Below are 13,192 nucleotides of genomic sequence, written 5' to 3'. Positions count from 1 at the left end.
TCATTTACAAGGATATTTTTTTACATATTTAACCTGATAAAAAATTATGTAAAATGCTAAATTAGTATAATAATCATCAGATTATTTTTAATCTAAAATTGAGGAGCATCATTTTACAGCTCAAAACAAGCATGTTTACATGAGACATACTTCTTAAAATGTCAGCCTATATTTATGTTGTGGGCTTTAATTATTTATTTTTCTTCTTCTAAGCCTCCTGTGCTGAAGACAGTAAAAACGACAGCTGGTGGCACTTCTCTCCTTCTTTATTATTATCCTGGAGGAGGAGGAGGATGAAGGGGAAATTTGCGTTGTGCAATCTTAACCTTACTTTACGTCAACGGACTGGACCCGCCTCCACTAGAACGCCATTGAACGAGCGTAGCTGAACGCCGTGTTCTGATTGGCTCTCCGCTACGTCGCTCCGGGCTTCGCTACTTCCTGGTTGTAGCTGTCAAACACTACGCTCTGGATAACAACCGATGTCCTCAGTCGCCGCCCTGCATCGCCCCAAGCGAGTTTTAATCGGCCACAAAGCAAGAAATCCTGTAAGTGGGAATGTGTGTTGTATCATGGAGTGTTTCTGGACTTTTTAAAATATGTATGACGAATTTCTAACCCTTGGCTTTGTTGGCGTAGAGCCAAAAGGCAGCGCATCATCTGGTGGTTTGCTAGTGAGTGTATGACCATGAAGACCTAAGCTCTCCTCCTCTGGTGTTAAGGCTAAAGACACGCTATGTTTTTCTGTCAATTTCGATTATTGTAAACCCTTGGAGTACTGCCTTTTCCCCCCTCCCTTCCGGTTTGTGTTATTAACAGGTATTCTGGATTAAAATACCTGTTAATACGCTTATTCGTGCCTGTTAGGACGATTGCTTTTACTTCAAAGATCAGACATGTATTTGACTTCCTCTAAGATAACGGAACTATAACAGCAAACCTGCCATCCTAAATCAATACCCCCCACACACACACCTGCTGTGTGTGGTGTATAAATACTACCCAGGGGTTTCCCATTTCCTTCTGGAAATAGGCTACAAAGGCCTTTTTAAAAATAGTGAAAAATGTCAATGGACCTCGCCTGACCAGCCCACATTACACAGGAAGCCCCCCCCCCCTCTCTGCTGACTCATTATGAGTACAGGCTGATGCAAGTGTATGAGCAGTTTGTTTTCTGGTTATGTCACACACTCATTAGTCCTCCAGCGTGTCCCATGGCATGTGGCTCAAACTACCTGGTCCAAAAGGTCATTATTGTCATGGTCTCCAGAAATGAGCAGCCTGTGTGTGCATGTGGTGTGCCATAAATATGCTTTTAATTACATGGGTTTGGTTAACACAATGGTGCTCTAAGAGGAGATTCAGGTGATAAGATGGGCGGGGTTACCTTGGTTGGGTAACAACGCAAAGGGACATCACAAAGCGGCCAAAATCTGATCTGCTCATTTTCAGAGAGGTTTTCGTATAGATGGATCAGGACAAAAAGAGGGGGGGGGGGTCTTTGTGTAAAAGTTAGGAAAAAGTGGATTTTGCATAATAGGTGACCTTTAAATCAATCTTATGACCTTCAACACAGAACGTTGGCATCAAAGTGTGTCTAATCATTCTTTTAACCTTGTGTACTTTTTTAATTCTTGTTAGTGTACAATAGCGATTGTCACATCTAAAATTGGAAATGTATTCACAGTGAGGGCTGTTGTTATAGTTATGCTTGTATTTACTTATTACTTTTGGTATCTTTATCCCAGGTAATGAAAGAGGCTAATTTGCCTGAAGAAAGGTGCACAGTCCTTCTAACCAGTGATGCATTCCATGATCTTAATGTGCATTTCTCTTCCTGTAAATGAGGCTTATTTCAGTGCTGTTATTGACTTACAACACTTGTAATAGGTCAGTTGGTATACCCAACTAATTCATGACATTTGTGCCATCTGTGTTTTATTCAAATGCATTGGAATCTGCTGCAGCCTTTTACTCAGTGTGTTGGGAATGCAAATGCTTTTTGTGGCTGAGATGGTATCTTGTTCGGCTGGTTTAAAGGTGGAAACCGTATCCTGACTTTTACTCAAATACACATTTAAATGTCCATTTTAAGCGAGATAAAGCTTCAGAGCTTCTCTTTCTTGTTGTGTTTCCTCTCGTGTATTTCCGTCACATCCACATATCTGAATTTGATGTCCCCTGATATATTAACTTTTAGTTACTAGATTTAAGTAACTAATATTTCGCCTACATGCACAGACTTACAGTATAAGATTGTAGGGCATGACATGAGGTTATACTGCATAGTCCTACAAAGAAGGAGCTGCTAACAAACCTCTTCATTGTTGAGTAATCTGTCAACGCGTGGGCTTTCCAAATGTCAAAAATAAGCGAAAGACATTCCAAATGTGTTTTTTATTAAGCAAAATGATTGAGAAAGGAAGGGAACACTTGATCATTATTGATTATGTAATGGGTAATTATGACACAATTAAAGTCTTTTTTCCAAGCACAAAGGATGTCCTTTCCAGCTTCCCAAATGTGATGTTTTTCTGCGTTTCATTAATGACCTTTGCTATTTGGGCTGTTCTCAGGACAAAACTAGAGTTGACGGTTATTCACTTTTTTCCAGATTTTTTTACACCAAACTATGAATTATTAATTATTATTATTATGAATTATTAATCTATATTTGAATGCGGCTGTAGACACATTTGGTATCCTATTATGGAAACTAGCTCAGAGTTAAAAAGGTTTCTTCTAATTTAGTGCACAAGTAGACAGCATTCCTCTGCCTCTCCACGCCTTCTTCACAGGTGTTTTGGATCCCCGCCCCCCCACCGTACATAAACAGTGTCTCCCGGCTCTAACTCCTCACTGCACTTTCCCTTTCCTCCCGCAGGAGCCATGGCGTTCAGGAAGGCTCTGAAACACACGGCGATGGTCGGCGGGGGGGCGGTCGCCACCGTTTTCGGCCTCTCGCAGCTCATCGAGTACAGAAAGACGCAGGTGAGCTCCAGAGAAATGCACCTAGAACATATCTAATTCTGTCGGTTATTATATGCTGCATCGCATGCTTTTCCATCCTGTCAAGTTTGAAGTCAGACTTTGAACTGTTTTGTGCATGACAACAGTACAGTATAACAAGTTGCCCCAGCAGGGAGAGAGCGGCCGTCTGGGCATGTCCTATCTGGATGTGGAATGTGCTTGTTGTCATTTTTTTATGATTTGCATCAGGAAGCATCAAAAGCATGGCGGCACTGGATCCCTAACGGCTTACAAAACGATCATATTTTCATTGTGTTGTAAAAGATCCTCATGGGAAAAACCACCTCATATGTGTAACATGTGTTTTTATTATTTTATTGTTTGCTCTATGATTCCCAATCAGGTGTGGCCTGTTTGACTGTTTGCCCCTGAAGCTGTGCCAAGACTGGTTTTCAGCTGTCGACACTACAATGGCTGAATGAAGTTGTTCAAAACTACCCTCAGGCTTACTTAGAAGAAAATCAGAAGCACAAGTTCACCTTAAGTCATTATCATCAAGATATTTTCATAAATACTTGGGTTTTCCCGGTTATGTTAAAGAAAAACTTTAGCCCATAATGGCCAGTAAAAAAGCTCAGTGTTAAGGTTAAACACACAATACATAGTGTGTTATTTACTTAGCTTTGAGGTTCTTGTTACGTGAGATTTGATTTAATTCATTCGATATGATGTACGTTTGGGGGTTTAACACTTAATTCTCAAACTTGTATTCTTATAAGCCAATTAGCTGCTTGACAGTATAGAAAGGACAACATTTGAAAAAAAAAAAAAACTCTCACAGTTTCCTGTCTGGTGACCATGGAAGCACTGCTGTCCTTGAAAGACACAAGTTTTGTCCTAATGTCAAGGAGCCTGGAAACTCGAGACGTCATCGTTAACACATACTACACATTGCATAACGCCTCTATTGGGGCCAGACAAGCAGCTGTGTTTCCCGTGACCTCTGACCTCACGCCGGCCTATTTCAGGCGCCATCTCCTCACGACCACATACCTGACTTTATATGACTGTGCAAACCCTAATGTGAACTTTGTTTTGTGTCCTGTTGCGATAATGTCTCCTCTTGCCCATCGTCGTCCTCTCCACCAAGCATGGATTGGTAAGCAAGAAGTCGACCCTGATGAAACACAATTATTTTCACAATAGTTTGTAATCATGCATGCCTTTCTAATCCCAGTAATTGCACCGCTGATGAGATGAATGTCCGTCTTGTCTCCTGTTGCAAGGGCATATGGCTTGGAGAAGTTTTCAACGCAGCGGCCGATTGGCTATTAGTATGGGCCTTGCTGTGCCACTCACTGACTTAGCTTGATTACAGGGGGCACGCTGGCACTTAATTCTGTGGCGTTGTTTGTCTGTATGCATCTTCAAAAACAGACAATGATTATATCATCGTCTCGCTCGCGGTCGCAGAGCTAAATTACAAACGCCTTTCCACTATTTGCAAGTCAAATACCCCGCTTGCTTCAAAGCAGCTTGATGCAATCATTTAGCTTCAACCGCTAAATAGAGACATGAATGAATATTTCATTAGACCCCACACACACGAGGGGAGCTGTGTTTTTCTCTCTTTTATCGGTGTTTTTAATTCATTATTTTGCTAATCAAACGATGAAAAAGAATGATTTTAAAGGATTGTGATTTTGTTTGTTTTGTGGGTTTTGCACTGCTGATCTGCATGCTGCACGCAGTTAATAACGCTCAGCAAACTTGCTACTAATAACATCAAGAATATGTTTTATGATTATTTTAGCAACACTTTACTTGGAAACTGAAGGTGAAACGAGACGTTATGAGTGATTTCTAACCTCACTTCTAACACTGCACATTTGTACTACACAATACTTTGTTACAAGTAGTCTTGCATCCAAACCAAGTAAAAGTATGCAACTATGATCTGCAAAAAGGGTCAAAAGTATACATTTTCGAGCAGTTGCAGCATTACATATTCTAGCTAGTATTAACTATTCAAAATACTGCTTGGTAGGCATCATGGTTTATTATCTATTCATGCAAAATAACAAATATAATTTTCTTCCAATTCAGAGTTTTCTTTTTTAAATGAAAGTAATATTATGAAAAATATTCATCAGTCGGGCTGTAATAAACGTTTAACAATAATCCCTGTAATAAAGACACTTCTAGGCTTCCGTACACATGTTACATTACAGTACAACTACAGTCAAATCCATAATGTATTCAAATAATTGCAAGTCATCAAGCATTATATCACATGTCATTTTATGAGATGTTTTAATGCAAGAATAATGCATGAGCACATTACACTGGGATGTCTCATTATGCACCTCAAGGAAAGTGTTGCTATATGATCATTGAACATAGTTCCAATAGAAATTAACATAGTGTTTTTGCACGATTTAGGGAATCATTAATGTGTGTGTGTCACTCCCAGGCTCGGTTAGCCCACGTGGCAGCAGAGGCGGAGCTGAGGGTCCCCTTCGCCGATGAGTTCCCCTCCCGGCAGGCGCAGCTGGCGGCGCTGCAGAACACCGAGGAGTTTGACGTCCTGGTGGTCGGGGGAGGGGCCACGGGGGCCGGATGTGCCTTAGACGCTGTCACACGCAGTAAGTCCCTTCCTCACTTTCCTGGGATGTAACAGGTTTCAAGCTCAAGTCACCATTAAAGGCTGGCACGAGAGCTTTTAAAGGTCCCGCTGCAGTATGTCAGCTGGCTCAGAAGCTTAACTGTAATTGCTGTAAACACTGTTCAAATGCATGTCAGAACTGAAGTAATTCTATATATATTAAAGGAAGGTCTCCTATCATGCTATTCTTAGGCATATATTATAGGTCTCAGATATATAAATAACATGTCTATGAAGTGTTTTGCTCAAAAAACCAAACAGACCACCCGTTGTAGCCATGCCTCATACCCCTCCTGTTAGAGAAGTGCTGATTCTAGGTCCGTAGCTTTAAATTAAAAAAAATGCTAAACGCTGCCGTGATTAAACGCCATATCGTGTTCCAAACCACATCAAGGATTAATTCTGAAACAGTATGGAGCTCAAACGCTTCTTTTCTTGCGGGTTTACAACAAGGTGAGATCCTTTTTTTATTTCCTGCTTTTTTACGCATACTCTCTCCAGTACAGGTTAGCTCTGAGTGTTAGCGATGCTTGCTAATGTAAACAAAGACCATATTACGTCCAAAACACGTCACACATTGTTTCTGATAGCAACGTTGCTGATAGGGCCGTGGGCGTAAAGCCAGCCCACATTTCAGATATTCCGTCATATCGCCAGCAAATCTGGATCAGCTCCGTTGTACCCCCGTTTTTAGAGATTTGGGTAAGGAGGAAAAGAGAGAGGGTTTTGTTTTCTGACACTTAGTGAGTTCCCTGAGACACCGGGGACACATATTTATGTATAAAAGACATCAAAAAGTGCATTTTGCATAATAGGGGACCTTTAATGGTAAATATATATATCCAGCATGTGCTTCAAACTAAATGTGTGTTTCTGTATATATTCACTTTGTCATTTCTTCCCAGACCTCAAGACCGCTCTGGTAGAGAGAAGTGATTTCTCCTCGGGGACAAGCAGTCGGAGTACCAAGCTACTCCACGGGGGGGTCCGCTACCTGCAGAAGGCCATCATGCAGCTGGACTACGAACAGGTTCCTCTTCATCCTCCTACTCTTCATTTTCAGACTGTTGTGTTGCTCTTCCCCGTCTTCATCTTCCTCTGTGTGAACAGTACATGATGGTGAAAGAGGCCCTCAGTGAGCGAGCCAACCTCCTGGAGATCGCCCCTCACCTCTCTGCGCCCCTACCCATCATGCTTCCTGTTTACAAGTAGGTGTCAGAACTCCAAACACCTTTAATCTCTGGAAAAATATGTAATTTGAATCAAAGTATGTTTCATTTTATCTCCTGTAAAGGCGTCCTATGCCCTTTGAGCATTCATCAGCGTTGTCTGCTGGAAGCTGTCATTAAATAGCTTTCTATCCAGATGTAATCCTTGTTATGGTCATTTTTAACTCTTTATTGTCTCCAGATGACGGATTGTAATCATCCGTGTCCTTTTTTGGGAGAAAAACAAAGTTTAATTTGCTTTACTCAGTGTTTCACCCGTTTGACTCTTACTTTCATGAGGTGCAGACCTATGCGGATAATTCAGCTTTTGGTAAAAACCCACCTGAATAAAATGAAAACCTTTAATAAATTGTAATTGGAGGAAACTGACTGAAAAACAACAAACTCCCATACACGAGAGTAACACATGCGTCACTTCCAGGCAAAAAGTACAGCTCCGCCCACTTTTTTGGGGAAAACAACGCTGTCATTTGAACGGCGGTCAATACAAATTCTGAAGTTTTTGCCAATCCGATTAGAAATGTAAGAAAACAGTGGATTTTTGGATCTTCAAAGAGTCCGATTACAATGGCCAGTCAGACAAACAATTACATTAAGCCATTGGAAATCGACCATCGGGCTCGATATATGGTATATGGACGTGACTTGGAAACACCAGCAAACTTGGTCTTTTGTCATTGTTTTGATTGAGAGACTCCTAGCAGAAAACAACAAATCAAATGTAGTGACTTTACTCACTCTGTTCATTTCCAAGATGGTGGCAGTTGCCTTACTACTGGGCGGGGATCAAGATGTACGACCTGGTGGCGGGGGGGCAGTGCCTGAAGAGCAGCTACGTCCTCAGTAAGGCCAAGGCCTTGGAGCATTTCCCCATGCTGAAGAAGGACAAGCTGGTGGGAGCCATCGTCTACTACGACGGTGAGTCAGAGATCCCCCCCCCCGCAGAGGCCTCTGTGCTTTGATCACAGACCCCGGTGTGTGTGGACAGTGATCTAGAATAGCCGCTTCCTTTGTTGATTCTTTATTTTCTGTAAACACGGACAAAGCAGCAAACCCAGTCTTCTTGCCCTTTACCACTGCTTTCTCTCCAATGCTTATGAATTGGATAAATGGGACAAAAAAGAATGAAAAGCATTTTTTAACCTTACAATAATTTGGTTCCCAGTGAAAGCCTCAGGAAAAAGATTTAAAGAAATGATTTAAGAAGAGAAATTCATTCTAATAATTAATTGTAATAAGGTACAGCAACAAGTGGCTAAGCAGGTTTAAAGAGGTATGCAATAATAGAGTAACGTATTAAATATAGAAAAGACACATAAATAATAATAGAATAACACAAAGACAAATAAGTTCACATCCATGACTAAAAAATGAGCAATTGAATAAACGAAGTGATATAAGTAACATCACAAGCTTACGATGCAACAAAATAAAAATTGTAATCTTACTTTAAGGTCCAGTTGTAAAATTGTAGAAATTGTGGGGGAATTAGATGATTAAGCCAAACAGAACATTAACTAGGCCTCAGATGTAAACCGTGCCCCGTGGCCTTCACATCTCCACTGGTGCCGAACACATTGTGTTGACAGGCTCTCTCCTCCCCGTGGCATGAAGCTGCTTTATTTATTTTTTATATATATATGTGTGTGAAGAGGCTTTTAAGGGCTCTCTTTTTTGGTGATAATCAGTTAAACAAAAAGAGCTTTCCGTCAAAATCTGTGTTAAAATCACTGCTGCTTTTTTGAAGGATAAATAAATAACTGCAGCTTTGTCGTGTTTAATAAAAGAGAATTCCCAGTTTGAAAGAGATTGCATTTCTTGAGTGATCTTGTAGTTGATGCCTTATACACAAAACAGAAGATGTATGGAATATAACACAAACTGCCTTTGTGCTCTCAGTATGAAATAGAAGTGGGCTAGATATAAGTGCGTTTCCTGCAGGCTGGAGAAAAGGACGAACATTTTCTCGGTGCAAAGCAGCACATGTTTGATTTGCACTCCCCCGCCCTCCCCCCTGCCACCATCATCCGCTCTGAGGGGGGGACGGGGGGGACAGCGGAGGGATGAGGCGTCTTTTTCTCCAATTATGCCGTCTGGAACAATCACGCCGGTGACATTTGGAAATCTGACCTTCTCTCCCGGCGGTGCAGAGCAGAGGAGAGCAGCAGATATTTCTCCTGCTGCCACCAACTGCAGGAAGTGGAAGGCCCAACGCGCTCTTTTTCAACTCTATGCTTACTTTTGGTCAATTAAGGACTGATCTATACACATCAATAGACACATGTGGTCAAATAAACAGCTTGGATTTGAGTTGGGTTTTTGCCCACTTTCTTAACAGAAGACATGGAAGCATCAAAAATCACACAATAACCACTCTATTTCACAATATCTCTTATGAAAAGGCAATATTCAATATTTACCTGCACAATATACTATGAGCTGTGCTTGTCTTCGACCAATTAAAATCTCTTATTGCTTTTTCTTCTCCTCACCATATATAACTCCTGATGGCAGGAGCTCTCACACCTATTAGGGATTTATTAGCATGAATGAAAATAACATCACATTTTATTAAGAAATGTAAGTAAGATGAATGAAATGAGGTTTGGATCAGGTAGCACATATATCTCTTTATGTATTTTTCCTCCTTCCATTCGTCAGTATTTGTCAGAAACAATACAGTATACTTAAGAAGTGTATTATTCCCCCCCCTGCCTAAAACTCTCCGTCTTTATCTCTTCCCCTCTCTTCTTCAGGACAGCACAACGACGCCCGTATGAACCTGGCCATCGCGCTGTCGTCGGTACGCTACGGGGCCGCCGTCGCCAACTACACCGAGGTGATGCACCTGCTGAAGACCAAAGACCCCCAGAGCGGGAAGGAGAAGGTGTGCGGGGCCCGCTGCAGGGACGTCATCACAGGTGGGCCACGCAGGGGGGCTCTTTGTTTTTAGCAGAATCAGAATGCCTGGCATAGCAGATAAAAGGAAAGCAATAATAAGTAATTATTGCTGTTAAAAATAGAGACAAATAATTACACATCCAAGGCTAACAAAGGAGTAGCAGCATTCAAATGAGGTAAGTGAACATATTAAGGTTTGAGATACTTAAAAAATGATGTATTGCACATAAAAAGGATTATGGTTATTGCAGTCCAATTGCCCAAATAAGTGTATATATTGCAATTTACAGATCTCAACAGTTTGTATTGTTATACAATTCCTTCCTAAACTAATATAGATAATGTCTTGTATATAAATAATGAATTTAAAGTCTGCAAGTGTTTCATCTTAAAAATACGTTGAATTATTTGACCTACATTTCTAAAAGTATCAATAATAAAACCCAGTGGTGAACCGTGTCTATCACAACTGGACCTTCTGTAGACACACAAACACACACCCTCCGCCGCGCCCCCCTTCCCCCATTTTAATGTCCGTCTTTTAGATAGATAGATAGATAGATAGATACGCCACCGAACACTTGCCATTTCAAAAACAATACAACTGCATGAATTGCTTCGTGGCATGTATGATCCTCTGTCTCGAGCCAGTGAACTAGCGGGCCTTCTAGAGTACGCTGGAACCGAGGGAAACTCTGAAAGAACACGCCCATTGGCTACAAATCAATATATGATTGGTTGATCAAACTGTCAGTCCAAACGTACGCTCTCATTCAGTGCAACGGCCAGGGCATTCTATCAAGGATGTAGAATACCTTGTTGAAGGATATTCTACCCAGAGACCCAGAACAAGATCTGATTGGTTGCTTTCTTTTCTAACACAAAACCACTGAAATGCGTAGTGCATGGTCCGAGAAGGACAACCATATCAACCTAACACTGTGATATTACAGATCAACAACACAGATACCATTCTCATTTATTCATTTTATATACATTTTATTTATATAATTAAATTGATCTTTTGTTTGTTTTATCCGAGTGCTCCAGGGTGTTCTCTGAATACCTTGAAGGCCCTGACGGTTCGCCACTGATCAAACCATATTTTCTTCTCAATTAGATCAAGTTGAAGTCATGCTTTTTGTTGTATTTCCTCAGCCCTATTTGAATATATCATTCTGAAACTCTTGCTCTCTTCTATTATATTCAAATGTAAATCGTTTTATTTCCTCTTGCTGCTGTAACATACATTTCCTTATCTGTCCTCACACTTTCTCTCACCTGTGTAAAACTGTTGAGTTATCCTCTGTCTTTTTTTAGTTTTAACCCATGGCTGTTTCCCCCCTGCAGGACATGAGTTTGACGTGAAGGCCAAGTGTGTGATCAATGCCACGGGGCCGTTCACAGACTCTCTGAGGAAGATGGACAACCAGGAAACTAAGAACATCTGCCAGCCGAGCGCCGGAGTGCACATCGTCATCCCCGGCTACTACAGGTATCTCAGAAACCCCCTAAAAGGACGTTTTGTTGGTATTTCAAAGGCGTGAACTTGTACATATTTAAACCTCATTCTTATGAGTAAATACTAAACCATTATCTGACCTATACCTACATGCATAGTACAATCTTGTGCAGTGAGGAAACAGCCGTGCAATAGAGTGGTTTTGTTGAAGTCAGGCTTTTTTAAAGTTCAGTGAAGCTTATTGAGCGAAACCCGAGGGAGCGGGAGCCCTTTGAACAGCGGCAGAAATGCCAACCACCTAATTCTCTTCCTCCTTTTCCCTCGTCTTCCTCCTGCCGCCATCTGCGCCCTCCTCTTCCTCCCCCGTATCTGTGATTTTCCGTTTGTGTGTCTTTGCTCCTCAAACTGTCCTTTTTTGCTTCAAATTCCCACCTTTTTATTTTCCTCTCCTAAACACTTCTACTTTATATCATATAACAGCAATGATAACCCTTCTGTACTTCGACTACTTCTTTTACTAAATGAACTTAATGATGATAAAACCCTAATACCTGTCATCCAATTAAATTCATTTAAATCACAAATGGATAAAAATACAAGTAAAATCTTAAGAAATAATGGAGTCTCAAGCTTTAGATAGATAGATGGATAGATAGATGGATGGATGGATGGATGGATGGATGGATAGATAGATTGATAGATAGATGGATAGATTGATAGATGGATGGATGGATAGATGGATAGATTGATAGATGGATGGATGGATGGATGGATAGATGGATGGATAGATAGATTGATAGATAGATGGATAGATTGATAGATGGATGGATGGATAGATGGATAGATTGATAGATTGATAGATAGATGGATAGATAGATGGATAGATTGATAGATAGATTGATAGATAGATAGATAGATAGATGGATAGATTGATAGATGGATGGATAGATGGATAGATAGATGGATAGATAGATAGATGGATGGATGGATAGATGGATAGATGGATGGATAGATGGATGGATGGAGATGGATGGATGGATAGAGAGAGAGATAGATGGATAGAGAGATAGATGGATGGATAGAGAGATGGATGGATGGATAGAGAGATAGATGGATGGATAGAGAGATGGATGGATGGATAGAGAGATGGATGGATGGGTAGATGGATGGATGGGTAGATGGATGGATGGATGGGTAGATGGATGGATGGATGGATAGATTGATGGGTAGATGGATGGATAGATGGATGGATAGATTGATAGATGGATGGATAGATGGATGGATGGATGGATGGATGGATGGATAGAGAGATGGATGGATGGATAGAGAGATGGATGGATGGATAGAGAGATAGATGGATGGATAGAGAGATAGATGGATAGCTGGATGGATAGAGAGATGGATGGATGGATAGATAGACAGATGGATGGATAGATGGATGGATAGATGGATGGATGGATAGAGAGAGAGATAGATGGATAGAGAGATAGATAGATGGATAGAGAGATGGATGGATGGATAGAGAGATGGATGGATGGATAGATAGACAGATGGATGGATAGATGGATGGATGGATGGATGGATAGAGAGATAGATGGATGGATAGAGAGATGGATGGATGGATAGAGAGATGGATGGATGGATAGAGAGATAGATGGATGGATAGAGAGATAGATGGATAGCTGGATGGATAGAGAGATGGATGGATAGATTGATAGATGGATGGATAGATGGATAGATTGAATAGTATAAACCAGCGGTTCCCAACCTGTGGTATTGCAAGTGGGCCGCTAAATCATTTAACATTTAAAAAAAAATAATATTTTGTACAGGCTAAAGACACAAACATGGACATAACAATAATATATAGGAGATGACATTCCCATCTCAGACAGAAACAAAACAAAAACAGAAGAAATAAATTTTTTCCAAAATAAATTGTATTTGTAATCTACTCTTCAAACA

At 40.8% G+C, this 13,192-nt stretch overlaps 1 protein-coding gene across 1 annotated transcript in view; it reads left to right on the top strand.

The window, feature by feature from the left end:
- Positions 1 to 446: 446 nt before the first annotated feature.
- gpd2 (glycerol-3-phosphate dehydrogenase 2 (mitochondrial)) overlaps positions 447 to 13,192 on the top strand; it is a 24,213-nt gene continuing 11,467 nt past the window's right edge. The window contains 9 exon segments of the mRNA XM_010792875.1: positions 447 to 548; positions 2,885 to 2,991; positions 4,121 to 4,129; positions 5,444 to 5,615; positions 6,541 to 6,665; positions 6,746 to 6,843; positions 7,619 to 7,782; positions 9,621 to 9,785; positions 11,116 to 11,260. Coding sequence (XP_010791177.1) covers positions 2,890 to 2,991; positions 4,121 to 4,129; positions 5,444 to 5,615; positions 6,541 to 6,665; positions 6,746 to 6,843; positions 7,619 to 7,782; positions 9,621 to 9,785; positions 11,116 to 11,260 — 980 coding nt within the window. The 5' untranslated portion in view covers positions 447 to 548; positions 2,885 to 2,889.

This window comes from Notothenia coriiceps, unplaced genomic scaffold, assembly GCF_000735185.1.
Source record: "Notothenia coriiceps isolate Sejong01 unplaced genomic scaffold, NC01 NC01_scaffold00036792, whole genome shotgun sequence".
Classification (NCBI taxonomy): domain Eukaryota; kingdom Metazoa; phylum Chordata; class Actinopteri; order Perciformes; family Nototheniidae; genus Notothenia; species Notothenia coriiceps.
This window is presented reverse-complemented; position numbering and strand designations above follow the sequence as displayed.